The sequence below is a fragment of the Sinocyclocheilus rhinocerous genome, unplaced genomic scaffold (assembly GCF_001515625.1).
Source record: "Sinocyclocheilus rhinocerous isolate Xijiao unplaced genomic scaffold, SAMN03320098_v1.1 scaffold2934, whole genome shotgun sequence".
Taxonomy (NCBI): domain Eukaryota; kingdom Metazoa; phylum Chordata; class Actinopteri; order Cypriniformes; family Cyprinidae; genus Sinocyclocheilus; species Sinocyclocheilus rhinocerous.
This window is the reverse complement of record NW_015631073.1, coordinates 83,951-98,448: the sequence shown is the minus strand read 5'-3', so window position 1 is coordinate 98,448 and position 14,498 is coordinate 83,951. Positions and strand designations below refer to the sequence as shown.

Genomic DNA, 14,498 nt, shown 5'->3' with positions numbered 1-14,498 from the left:
GATAGAATAGAAAAAGAATAGAGCAAGCTAGTGTTAGAGGCCTTTTTTGCTTTTGTTAATCAGAAGTCAGAATTATAATTGTATAATAAATAAAAAAAACTAAACAAATAGAATGCAAAAAGATTAGAGAAGCAAGTGTTAGTTTTTTAAAGAATATGAATGGACAACATGTTGTGTGAGAAAAATCTTTGGATGTACTCACTGCTTTCACCAGTGGATAAATTAAACTGAAAATTCAATTGAAAATTATATGGGAGATCAAGACAACAATGCTGATTAACAAAATCATATCTTATATTGTATCAGTCGACCCTATACTTCAATATATACCTCTGGTAATGAATGATCACTATTGTCATATAATACCACAGTATTCAGATGGTGCACAATCAAGAAGCTCCATTTTATAATTATACGTCACTGTTCACAGCACAATATCAGCAAAATTGTCGTGAACAAGCTGCTGCAAATGATACATGCATTTTGGGTGTGTGACTAAAGAGAAGTGTGAAAGTGTGTGTGAGACAGAAAGGAAAAATCCAGGCAGGTTGTTAATGATCCATCCGTTGGTTTAATGCAGAGAATAATTGGTTTGAAAGTGTTGGGCTGCATTTTGCCACCGGCACTTCTCTATTTATCTCCATTAACTGCAACTTCGTTATAGCTCACACTCCTTACAATGCTGTCAATCAATGCATCACAAATAGAGAATGTGTGTATTTGACAGCCAACTCTTCTTTGTTATGTTTAGTCTTTAAATAGCTTTAAACATCTGTGTATTCAGCAACACACAAGAGAAGGTCATATATCTAATTTATGCCGTGCTGGATGCATTTTTTTTCACTACATCTACACATGATCCATTGGATGAGTGAAAAATCTATGAATGTCTCTAAATCTATAAATTATGACTTAAGAGTTTTGGATGTTGCTGCAGATAAAAAACAGGCTTAATAGATTGAAATATTTAAATGTAAATGAGTGCCAGATGTCTGAATACATAATGGGGCTTGTAATATTGTTCCTCTAGGCTTTTGTTGGCTGTTTATATATGGATTATTCTATATAAACAAGCATTTTAAAGAATGTATTAACAATTACGTCTGTGTTTTTTGCACCGTTCACAATATACTACCAAGTGATACGAATCGTTCTGTAAGTATAAATAATGTGAATTATTACACACTCCTGTTTTTGCTCTTTCAAATGTAACTGTATAATGTATGTATGATGATCATCATGTCTAAGAGTGATTCATGTGTTGTCTGTTCAAGAAATAGATAAGACGTGATAAAAAAATCTAAATATAATATAAAAAACTGAATTTAAATGACATAAATAATAACAAATACCTACCTTTTGCAAAGTAATATTAGAACAAAATGTGAACTCAAAAATCTTTCTTGCTAAAAAAAAAAATTAATATAAAAGCATGTACAATACTTCCCCCTAGTGGTCACGATGAACGGCAGCGAAATAATAGTAGGCCTACAACAAGACTTGATAGGAAGAGGAAATGCTTGAATTCAAACAGATTCAAAACAGTCAGTCACACAACAGAGACATTGCATTAGTTCAACAAGATGGACAAAATAAAACAAAAACTAACAAAAATTAATTTTCTAACATGGTCATTTAAATGAAAGATACTTTATTTGATATAAAGCAATTATATAGACATGGTTTCTGCAGGATTTTTAAGCTCAAATGTAAGACTTTTTAAGACCTTTGTTAAGACCTGCACAAATAAAATTAATACCATGTGCAGGGTAGGGCAATGTCTGTAGTAACATATTAAACTGTAAAATGACTGTAAACAGCATGATTTACAGATACAAGATTTTACAAAAACAAAAAGTTTTATAAAATGATACACTTCACATTTCAGCCTTTAAACCATTTTTAATAAAATGGATGAGTCAAAAGTATTAATTATTCTATTAATGTAAACAATGATTATCAATAAATTATTATATTAATTAAATAACATATAAATACATTTTACTGTTTAGATTTTTATAATGCATTATCTTCTTAACGATCCACCAGTTCGCATTTACAGCTCTGTGTGTTTACAGGGTAAAAACATGGGTCGATTTTCACATTGGTCTGAACAAAAACAACCCCAATACTGTGTTCCTACAATACCGGAGGCTGCAGTTTCAGGACCGCAGTTCTACTAGGACCCTATTTTTTAATTCATTAAATTTTTTTTTTTTTTTTGTGACAGCGCCATCTAGTCAATTCTATTGCAACAGAGGAGACCTGATTCAAACATCAAACAAACAAACAGATGCAAAGACTAGATCCATGGAAACTATAAATGTTTTATATTTCCATCTTATTTTTAATGTAAGAGCTGGCGTGAACGTTAGTGTGTGAGGCGATGTCAGGAATCTCCATTTAGCCTATTTAGCTGTGCAAAACAGTTCATTGTGCTGCTGGATGTTGTAAACTCGTATTTGTATTCAAATTATTTAAAATTTATGTATGTACTAATAAACCCACTAATTTGTACCGCACAGGCTACATACAAAAAATACAAATAAAAATAAATAAAATTAAACGTAAAAGAAATAAAAAAAACAATAGGGTCCTAGAAATGCGGTCCTGAAACTGCAGCCTCCGGTATTGCAGGAATACCCTTCTCCAATAAAACAGGCTTATTGAAAATGCACATGCATTCTCTGCCAGCAGGAGGCGCCTTCGGAACGACAAAAAATATAACTGTTTCCGTTTTATGGGTATTTCAACAGGTAAAAAGGACTGCATGAGCTAAATGACTTGATTGCATTCGAGGGTTATATTTGACAGATTATACCTCATGCAGTCCTTTTTACCTGTTGAAATACCTTTAAATGGCCAATAAAACCAATAAAATGCAGTTTTACACTTGCCAAAAAGTGATTACAGACGGCAATCAGTTTTCGGCAGACAATCAATTTTCGGCACGACACTGGTAACGGCAGTACACAAAGCAGCGCAGCACTGGAGTCTGAAACTTGCAGCGCTCATGTTTATTTCATGAAATCATAGCCTTTTGAAGTTTAATCGTCAAAGTCATTCTCAATTCAATATATATATATATATATATATGGTGTTATGGCATAGTGGATGTTTTTTTATTTTTTCAAACATTTTATCATGTAACAAGCAAAAATCAGAAATCTGGTTGCTCAGAGAAATAATAGCATGAATTCTTTTCATTAAGTTGCATGATCTGAGGTGTCATTTGAGTAACAGGCTTTGCCTTCACAAGCATCTCTATTAAGTTCCATTTGCTACCATTAAGATACCATTTGCTCATTCCTTTAGAATCATGTGATTTTTAGTTATCTTCTTTCCAGCTTACTCCATCACTTCTTTCTTTTCCCTCTGTTTTAGGAGTGGTGAGGTGCAACGTCTCTGGTGACAGTATTTGTTTTCCCTCCTCTTCTTCCTTTACATTCTCTAATTCTTCATCTAAGTCCTGGAGTGTTTCTTGCACGCTAGAGGTGGCTGGCATGACATCAGTCAGACCGCTGGACTCTGTGCTCGCATTCAAAGAGTTCTGTTCGTCGGATGTTTTACGGCTTCCATCTTCCGGCCCGTGTCTCCGGATGGTCCTACGATTTCTGCTGTGGCGTGATTGGTTGCGGTGCAGAGTGCGTCTGCGGTGCCATTGGCTGAGAGATCTGTGTGCTTCTGCACTAAGTTGCCGCTTCGCTAGACGAGGCCGGAAGCTGCTAATGTAAAAAAGGGCAGCGTAGAGAGACGTAAGGTAGTACCCACCTGAGGGAGACAGAAAGACATTATACACACTAGTATGTGAATATAAAAAAAAAACAAAAAAAAAAACGAAACTCCATACTTCTGCGGGGAAATTCCATTGACGGTCATTCATTTTAATATTCGAATGCAACAAATTAATTTTTTCAAGCAACAAATAAGTAACAAAAAATTTAAATATTTGTAAATGTTTTGAAATTTTTCACCCAAAATGAAAATTCTTTAAGCATTTGCCCTCATGCTTTTTCAAATCCCTATGACTTTCTATCTTAAAGGCGCATTCAGTATTTTGGTGCAAGTTTAAAAAGTTTTACACAATAAGAAACTGTGATTTTGTAACACAGTCATCTGAATGGTCTATGCTCCAGTTCAAACAGAATAATAAGAATGAAAAACAAAATTTAAAGTGGCTTTGATGATACACTTCAGGGTAGTTGCTAATAGAGGGCCTGGGACTGTGCACAGAAAAGGTGTCCTGCCATTGAGATGAATGGGAATGCAAAGGATAGATCTCTACAGGTACTATATTTGTCTTGGTTCAGACAAACAGTCATTCAGCAAGTTTACATGGACAACAATACTCCGATTTTAATACGATTAAGACAATACTCTGATTAAGAATCTACCATTTAAACAGAGATTTTTGATTACCTTAATCCGGCTAAAGTCATAATCGAAGTAAACACTAATCGAATTAAGACATGTGGAGTATTCCTATTTTAGTCGCATTATTGAAGTGCAGTAAAGACATGTAAACACCTTGATCACATTATTACCGTCGTGTAGGACTTTTCGCCAGATTTTGCGACAGGATAGTATGGCTAAATAGTAAATAGTATGGCTGTTAATCCATATAGCATTAAATGGTTCCATGCATTTCTTACGAATAGGACTCAACAAGTTAAAATCAAGCAGACTTTCTCCGAATGTCGGCCCATTAGTATTGGTGTTCCCCAGGGTTGAAAGTTACTCTTAGATCTCAGCGGAACCGTTTGGTGTGTACTGCTATGAAAGTGGTTGGTCTGAGGGTTTATCCCAATTTTCAGTCTGTTTTTAATAAGGTTATTCTTAAACAGGCAATGGAAAATGACTCGAGACCCTTCTCATGTGCTTCAGCGAGAATTTTAATTACGAAGACGAACTATATGTTTATACGTGAAATTCTGGAGGGGACGTCGGATGGTGTCACGTGGTGACGTAATGACGTGTGCCATTAATCGATCTATGTACTATAACATGTAAAACGGGAACATGAAAGGAATATTCTAAAAGCAACTCATGTAAACACCTTAATCGTAATATTGGCTTATTCAGAATAAGGTAAATAATTAGATTACTGATGTCCATGTAAACGTAGTGAGTGAGCCAGAAGCTGACATGTTGGACTAAGTAATGCTTTGAAAGCATCACAGTGTTTGCCCTATCAATGAATTACTTACAGATGTCACTGCACATTAACTAGTACAGCAAATACTTATGTTTATGAGTATGAATGTGTGTGCTCCCCCTACCCTCTCCTTGTAGTTGCATGGGGTCTAGCAGCTCCATCATGTAGTCGGTGTCAACCTGAAGTGTTGCTACATCACTACGCAGCAACACCCATGTCAGGCATGGCAGGAAGTCATCTGCCCCGAAAACTGTACCTAACATAAAACATTGAACATATTCAAATCTTCTACACCTTAATGACAGAGGTTTTTAGATGTTTTCAGTGCCTTGCATGCTTAAAATGTAAAAGGTATTCTGTACAGGACAAATTTCTGTATATACAGAATGGGGAGTACTGTATATAAACAGAGAACATACAAGTTCAAAATTCAAAGGAAGTGGAATGTGGAATGACTCACAGACTTTACATAATTAAATTTTTTTAATTTATGCATTTAGCAGACGCTTTTATCCAAAGCGACTTACAGTGCATTCAGGCTATACATTTTTTACCAGTATGTGTGTTTCCTGGGAATTGAACCCATGACCTTTTGCGCTGCTAACACAATGCTCTACCACTGAGCCACAGGAACAGGATATCAAGATATCAGGATATCATATAACAGGATATCAACCATGAGAATCTGTATTACGTCTCTACAGTACTACTTCACTCACCAGGCTTGGCATTAGCATTCATACTATGGTAGATATTCTTGCAGACTTTGAGCAGGGTGTCAACTTTTTTACTGGGTGAGTAGGCCTCATGCATTGTGGTCCAGCGTTGCTGGATCTTTTCCAACATGCTGGAATCAGGTACGCCGGCCCCTGCTGCACCCTCCAGCTCCTCCAGGCTGCGGTTCTCCAGGGTGCTCTTGTTGGCCTCTAAACGCTGCAGAGTGCAGTCATCCCTACGCGCTGTCTTTAGACACACGTAAAGGTGAGAGTAAACTGGCTTCAGAGCTACTTTATGTAAGGCAAGCTCCAGCACAGCATCTAAGGGCAGAGAGAAAAACAGATTTGTGAATGAATGTAGTTTTAGTAGAGGTGAAAAAAGAATTACACATACATTCCATTCAAATACTCACCAATATCCATTTATATATAACACAGTTTTTCCCTATACCTTTGTTTATATATATGTTTCATGTTATTGTCATGGGTTAAATCGTGTCTTAATTTAATGTATAGGTAGATGTGAAAAATTGTGTTATATAAAAATGAATATTGTCGAGCATTCGAATGGAATGCATATGTGTTTTTAGAGACTTAACATTGGCTACTGAATGATGTGGTCAATATAATTAATGACTTAAAAAGTGGGTGGAGGGATTGAATTATTGAACGCACTGAAGAAGGCCTTGAGCCGAAACGTTTGTGTTTTGTCCTGCTGGTGATAAATGTAAAATAAAACGTTTTGTGAGTGCGGATCATGGTTTCATAAATAACAAGTAATTAAATAGATTGATGCACTAAAATAAAATATTAAGTGATGAACGAGCGTGGTGCAAACGGCTTTGTGGTAACACAACAACATGAAATTTAAATAGCTGAAGCGCTTGTGTTCACATACTATTTCCCTGCATTTTCCTTCAAATAAGATTCTTATGAGAAACTAACTAATATACTAGCAAAAATTTTGCTAAGTGTGACCAGAGAAAGCCCACTGTGCGTTCACTGTGTAGCCCTACCTATGAAAATTGGAGCAATTAAATTGTTTTGTTGATAAAATACAATTACAGATGATAATTAATTGAATAATAATTGAATAATAATTATAATAATTTATGCATTTAGCAGACGCTTAAAAGCGACTTACAGTGCATTCAGGCTATACATTTTTGTGCCTGGGAATCAAACACACGACCTTTAGCACTGCTAACGCAATGCTCTACCACTGAGCTCGAGCATTCGAATGGAATGCATATGTGTTTTTAGAGACTTAACATTGGCTACTGAATGATGTGGTCAATATAATTAATGACTTAAAAAGTGGGTGGAGGGATTGAATTATTGAACGCACTGAAGAAGGCCTTGAGCCGAAACGTTTGTGTTTTGTCCTGCTGGTGATAAATGTAAAATAAAACGTTTTGTGAGTGCGGATCATGGTTTCATAAATAACAAGTAATTAAATAGATTGATGCACTAAAATAAAATATTAAGTGATGAACGAGCGTGGTGCAAACGGCTTTGTGGTAACACAACAACATGAAATTTAAATAGCTGAAGCGCTTGTGTTCACATACTATTTCCCTGCATTTTCCTTCAAATAAGATTCTTATGAGAAACTAACTAATATACTAGCAAAAATTTTGCTAAGTGTGACCAGAGAAAGCCCACTGTGCGTTCACTGTGTAGCCCTACCTATGAAAATTGGAGCAATTAAATTGTTTTGTTGATAAAATACAATTACAGATGATAATTAATTGAATAATAATTTAATAATAATTATAATAATTTATGCATTTAGCAGACGCTTAAAAGCGACTTACAATGCATTCAGGCTATACATTTTTGTGCCTGGGAATCGAACCCACGACCTTTAGCACTGCTAACGCAATGCTCTACCACTGAGCCACAGGAACATAGATAATAATTTGATAAGACTGATAAGTTATTATAATATAGCGCGGCAATAACGTTATCCCCAACACATCTCCAGGTCATACCCAGCTCAAAATCTGGATTGTCTCCAATGCTGTCTGTGATGCTTTGGATCTCTGGACAATCAAACAGGGTTTCCTTCAGAGCAGTGAGACACGAGCGCACTTCCTGTAGCATCTCGGTGCAGGTCACTCCAGGACCGGCCTCACTTGCAAGAGTTTGCTCTACAAATCCCCTGACAGCCTCTGCAAAAGCCCCTCCCTTCCATTCCGCCATCTCCTGAACACGTTTACTCAGTCTTCGCTGTGGCGACATAAGTCCACCTAGAGCCAGACCCACTGCAGAGAGACGGTTCTTCATCTTATCTGCCAAGTGGAAGCGGGGCGACGGTAGTGATGGGGAGGGGCTTAAAGCTGGTTCAATCTCCTCCTCTATACTGCTGACTGACAGGGAGTCCAGCTCTAAGCCGGGCGGTTGAAGCAGAGAGGAAGGAAGTGATGAGTTCAGCCATATCTTGTCCTCTATCCACGACACACGATGTGGTGACTGAGGGAGAGGGCTTTGAATGGAGTCAACACTTGATCTTTTTAAGGGGTCCTCCTTGCTGGCGCCACTTGCCCTTCGAAGCACAACTCCACCTGGGGCAGCTGGAGAGTCTGGATGCTTCTCAAACGATCCTTTGAGAAGAAACAAAAGACACTTACATAACACTATCTAACTGAGATCTGCTTTTTTATCTGCCTTTTATCAGCAGATCCTGTTGCAGTATATAAACATTATGTGTTGGGTCCTTGAAATCAATGTTGTTATAGTTAACTAAAAGTATTTAAAATATAAATATTGGATGAAAAACTTAAGGCGAAACACCTCAGGTTAATGGGGTAAAAAATGAATGGAGATTACCACACTTCTCCAGTTAAATGATTTCGTTAAGAACTGCAAACATTTTTTTGTTGTTGTTTATCAAGTTTTTTAAATGGTATGTTTAAATATTCAAATGAGACATTATCTAATTAAATATGCACTAATTTGCATAAATTTGTAGAACAAAAATCTGAACATTGGATGAAGCCAGGTTCAAACTTCTTGTTTCATTTTGTTGACATATTAAAGGTTTTTACAGAGGGGATTTTGGATTTCACTCCATAATTTAGAACATACTGTCAACAGCTAGGAAAAATTTTTTTTTTTTAGACAGGAATAAAACTGTAAGTTTGGTGTATATAAGTGGATATTTTTGAGTTAGTGCAGAAAGAATATAGCATTTTGAGACAACAGGCTTTAAAGACATACATTGTCACTGAAATCTAAAGATGCAGATATGTAAGTGATATAAAACAAACATTTAAAAGCGTATTTAGGATGTTTTCTTTCCACTAGTCTAAAAAAAATATACTTAATGAAAAGCCAAAAAGCCCAAAATCTCTAAATTGACATGAAAAAAAACTATTTTTGTCTGTAGTGTCTCACCTTAAACTTAAAAAACCTTAAAAGATAATTAGAAATGTACCTTGGAAACGTACTTAAACAAAATAAGTTGAAGCTGAACAGCTAGGAAAAAAATTTTTTTTTTAGACAGGAATAAAACTGTAAGTTTGGTGTATATAAGTGGATATTTTTGAGTTAGTGCAGAAAGAATATAGCATTTTGAGACAACAGGCTTTAAAGACATACATTGTCACTGAAATCTAAAGATGCAGATATGTAAGTGATATAAAACAAACATTTAAAAGCGTATTTAGGATGTTTTCTTTCCACTAGTCTGAAAAAAAAAATACTTAATGAAAAGCCAAAAAGCCCAAAATCTCTAAATTGACATGGAAAAAAAAAACTATTTTTGTCTGTAGTGTCTCACCTTAAACTTAAAAAACCTTAAAAGATAATTAGAAATGTACCTTGGAAACGTACTTAAACAAAATAAGTTGAAGCTGAAGTACTAAAATTACTAAAAAACGAAAACTGAAATAAATGTAAGCTAAATAGAAATATTTAAACTAAAAAACAAAAGCTAATAAAAAGGACAAAAGCACATAAATATACATGAAAATATTAAAATAAAAGATGATTAAAATTATTAATAAATACTATAATATTATACAAATCAGTGGTTCCCAACCCTGGTCCTTGAGGCACCCCAACACTGCACATTTTGCATGTCTCCTTTCTCTGACACTCCAGTTTCAGGTCTTGGAGTCTCTACTAATGAGCTGATGACCTGAATCAGGTGTGTTTGATTAAGGAGACATGCAAAACGTGCAGTGTTGGGGTGCCTCCAGGACCAGGGTTGTGAACCACTGCTATAAATAATACTAAAATAACACTGCTAGAACTGCAAAACTGTCAACCGCTACCTCTGTCATGGTCAAAACTGCTAGAGTTGTCGTCGGCTAGTGTAGATGACCTCTGTTTCAGTCCTCTCCCTACCCATGCTCTCGTGGTACTTAACCGGCTTTCTCGCCTCAACCTGATTGGAAGATTCATTTGGCTGGCTGAAGAATGAGCAAGCCAATCATCGCCGTGCTCTTGAAGGTACAAGGGATTGATAAAGCACATGGCACCACTGGCAGCTGTAACCTACCAACAAATAGAAATAATTTCAAGGTCTTGCCTCCCATACATAGAATATAGTCGCAAAGACAAAAAAGAATAGATTCCTAATGGATACATTAGTTAAGGTGGAACATTTCAATGCCCTTGTTCACAGCTACACAGGTTTGGAGATTTTCTACCACTTAAAGCACCATAAATTAATGTTTGGACATTGCACTCAAAATATACAGTTCTATAAGTAATTGTAGACAACATCCAAACAAAGATTTATGCCTACCAACTGATTTGATGGATTACAATGCTTTTGATAACTCATTGTCAGTGTCTAGATGATACACATTAAATTTCATGTGAACCAGACAGTCTTAGATATGTAAATATTTGGTTACACTTTATTTTTAAGCGTCCTTGTTAATAACACAAATAAGGACCAAATAATATTAATTGATAACGTACTTAATTTAAGGTATAGTTTCTACTATAGAAAGTAGATGTAACGCGAAACAAGGACACTCTAAGATAAATGATTAGTAAGTTTCTCTAAAACAAGTTAAGTTTAATACTTAAACAAAACATGGGCAATAACCAGTATCTTTATAGGCAGTCTGCTTTCTGTTATACCCCAATTCAAATTCAGAAATTAGAATATAGAATTAGAATTACAAAGCACTCTCAGTTCTGAATGAAGCCATTACATATACCACTTATTTAACACTGAACAAATATTATAAAATTGAAAACATCAGAGACGTATAGCAGAGATCACTGACTCAGAGAATCTGTATCACCTGTATAGTGCACATGACTGTTTTTGGCGTTTCTGTTATGCCTTGTGTTTCTGGAGTCATACTGCTAACCAGCGGATCTGAAGAGGGACACAGCCAGGTCTCTGAAAATTAAACACACAAATCACTGGAATTCAAAGAGGCTGATTAGCACAACACGATGTAGTACAGAGACTGGTGAATGACAGGGCAAGTACTAACTTGGACCAAGCAGAGGAACAAGTTGATCTGGTAGATTGTTAAGTGTGTAAACCCAGGAGGGAACCAATAAACAGACAGGCAAAACATCCCTGAGAGAAAATTAAGCGTAGCAGATGTCAGATGATACAAAAAACACACTATTTATATGATTTAGCATTATTTATATGGTTAGAATTATACACTTACACACTTAAAAAAAGAGTAACCTAAAATGGTAACTTCAAAAGTAACTAATTTTAACCCTTTAAAGGGCAAGACCATAAAAAGACATCAGAAAATTAATTTATTGCTATTTTCCATCTTATTGGGACACTGAATGTATGTGTTTTGTATATCCTTTATTATCAGAGATGGATTCCCAGACTTTAAATCACTATTTTTTAACAGATTGTATAGGTTTCATTCATTTTTTTTTTTACTTCTCTTTGGCTTTTGCTGAGTAATCATTTCACCCAAATTGTTAGTGGCTGAATTGTTACTGTGTTCAGTTGCTTTGCAGCAACAGCAACAGTGTTGAACCATCTCAAGACAGGTCTAGCTTTAGTGAGCAAACATTTTTAACCCTTAAAATGGCAAGACCATAAAGAGACATCAGAAAATTAATTTATTGCTATTTTCCATCTTATTGGGACACAAATAATACAATTTCATGATTTTATTAACAACTTGGTTCTTTTTTTATTTTAATGTTTGTATCCCCCAGGATACGTTACCACTTTGGGGTTATACATTCACTGAAAACAGAACACTTGTTTATCAATGCTTGTTTCAACATTTTAAACAAATACAGACCTAAGGTATTAGGTAGGTGTGGCTGACTCTTAACTTTTATAAAGAATATCTCTTTGGATTTGAGACTTTAGTCTTTGCAACTTTACAGATCTTCTTTATGCACCAAGAGCTTGGAAAAAGCACTCCAAACAGAAAGGAAAAATTTTAATCGCATCATATGACCCCTTTAAATATGACACATAGCAGATTATTGCTGAATGGAAAGCATTTAAAAAAAGTAGTATACAAAAGTATAATAAAGTTATAGAAAAAAAGTATAAAAAAAGTTATGTTTAAGTTTACAGTAAAGATAATGTAATATACTATTTCTTTATTTTATATAAAATAAATATTTTATAAAACAGCTTGCACTCTAAAGTTGCTATAAATCAAAGCTATCAAAGCCATATGTCTAACCAATGTATGTTCCAAATTTGAAGTTGATATCACAAAAATTGTGGTTTCTGTGAGATTTTTTTTGGCCACTATACCATAAATAACCACTGGCTTACACCCAAACTCTACTGATTTTTTTTGATGCAGTTTTCTGTCACAAATCAATCCATTTCTGTCACAATATCACGTCTATTACAAAACAGTCACCAAATATGGAATCTTAACTGTCAGACTTTTCCAACGATATGTGTTTTGTCAAGATTACAAAAAGATTTGATTTTCTAAAACTGTATCCCCTGAGATACAAACATTTAGAGACAGATTACAAAAAACGTAAGAATTTAATTAATACAATTTCAATGTAAATCTAATAAGCTAATGCTGAACAACAGCTTTTATCGGAGGGTGAGTAGATTTCCCACTACAGGCGGTTTTAAATGCTTCCTGTGAGCTAAACAAAGAATGTATGAACAAAGTCAATATATAAATATTCACAACAAACACCCTTTCAACATGAAACCAAGAAATGAGACCTACACTTTCCCTGCCTCTCCCCACAGCCTCTCAAATGTTTGTATCCCCCAGGATAAGTCGCCAGTTAAAGTGTTAATTAAGTAAAAAAAAAATATTATTTAACACCACTGACCCAACCTTAATACATTAATTTATCCCAACAATTACAGGTTGCCCCTTATTAAAATGTTATCTTATGCCAAATTACTACTTTAGTGTAATGGAAACAAACAGATAATTAATTGTCTTTATCTGATTGTTTGTCCGACACTGAAAAAAAAAGGTAACCAAAAATTGTAACGTCTAAAATTGCTGGTTTTATTCAAGTCAAAAATCCTATTTAACATCACTGAACCAAAATATATACATGAATCTATACCAACAAAACAAATATGGGTAGAATCAGGTAGAAATAGCTCTTTAAGGTAATAATTGCAGGTTACCAGTTTTTTACAGTGCATAGAAGATTTAATATAATTTACTATCTAACACAGGGGTGCACAGAGGTTCCTGTGATAACCTCCTGATATCAAGCAAAACAGATGTGCTTCCTTATCAATAGGTGCTAGATAAAAATATCTCATCCCCACCTGCTCAGTGTGTAGAAGTGCAGCAGTTGACAGAGATCAGGGAAAGCCAGGTGTGATGCCTTCAGGCAAAGAGCTATGAAAGGGAAAAAAAAGACAAGCGAACTAAGTCAGACTAGCGCAACGAGTAATAGAGAAACTGGACAGAGTAGTCATGAACTTCAAAAGCACACGTATGTAATGAGGAAATAGGAAGACTGTAGGGTTCATGGTGTGAATTTTATCAGCATGCACAAATAGAGAACAAACTACTGTGCAGAAGAGTTTACTGAACTTTGCACAAACGTCTCATTTACACTGCACAAACAATTTGCACATGGATTCCCATGCTGTACTTCCCATGTCAGTTTGTAACAGGAAATGTAGAAAACTTGCATGCTTTAGAAATGTATTATGCCTGACCATGCCTAAAAGCTTGTTCATTTCCTTTCACGCAATTGCTCTGAGGTTGTTCTTTCATAGCTCAGGAAACTTATGAAACGTTTCTCATACAAATCTAAAAAATAAATAAATAAATATTCAGACAGTTACTGAAATATAGTTATCCTGTTAACCCGCACCGGCCCGAAGGGTGTGTTTAGGCGTGTCTGTGCTATTTATTACCTTTGTTTTAAAACAATATTCAATCAACTATCATAAACTATATATCATTTGGAAGCTAAAACACTCAAGATCCATGTTCTGAGCTTGTTTTTTAAATCAATACACCAGAGAGGAAAGGGTTAACATAAATGCTGAAGGACCGGCCATTAAAACATGTACAAAGTGAACGCAGTACGTACGTTTCATCGCCTATAGTTCTGCTCAGCTCGGACTATTCCAAGAAACACCAGCACAACATTTCAAGATAAGAGTCCACTCTTCAAAATGCATCCCACTTTTTAATCCAAAACAA

General features: G+C 35.3%; 1 protein-coding gene across 2 annotated transcripts in view; it reads right to left on the bottom strand.

Moving 5' to 3' along the window:
- Positions 1-3,111: 3,111 nt before the first annotated feature.
- LOC107741520 (ras and Rab interactor 2-like) overlaps positions 3,112-14,498 on the bottom strand; it is a 24,044-nt gene continuing 12,657 nt past the window's right edge. Inside the window, exons 5-12 of one of the 2 annotated variants that reach the window (XM_016554271.1) lie at positions 13,607-13,679; positions 11,337-11,425; positions 11,139-11,239; positions 10,152-10,374; positions 7,866-8,477; positions 5,875-6,192; positions 5,280-5,411; positions 3,112-3,771 (exon numbers count right to left, since the gene is read on the bottom strand). In XM_016554271.1, coding sequence (XP_016409757.1) covers positions 3,329-3,771; positions 5,280-5,411; positions 5,875-6,192; positions 7,866-8,477; positions 10,152-10,374; positions 11,139-11,239; positions 11,337-11,425; positions 13,607-13,679 — 1,991 coding nt within the window. In that variant the 3' untranslated portion in view covers positions 3,112-3,328. The remainder of the gene's footprint in view (positions 3,772-5,279; positions 5,412-5,874; positions 6,193-7,865; positions 8,478-10,151; positions 10,375-11,138; positions 11,240-11,336; positions 11,426-13,606; positions 13,680-14,498) is intronic. The other variant, XM_016554272.1, reaches the window with a different exon arrangement.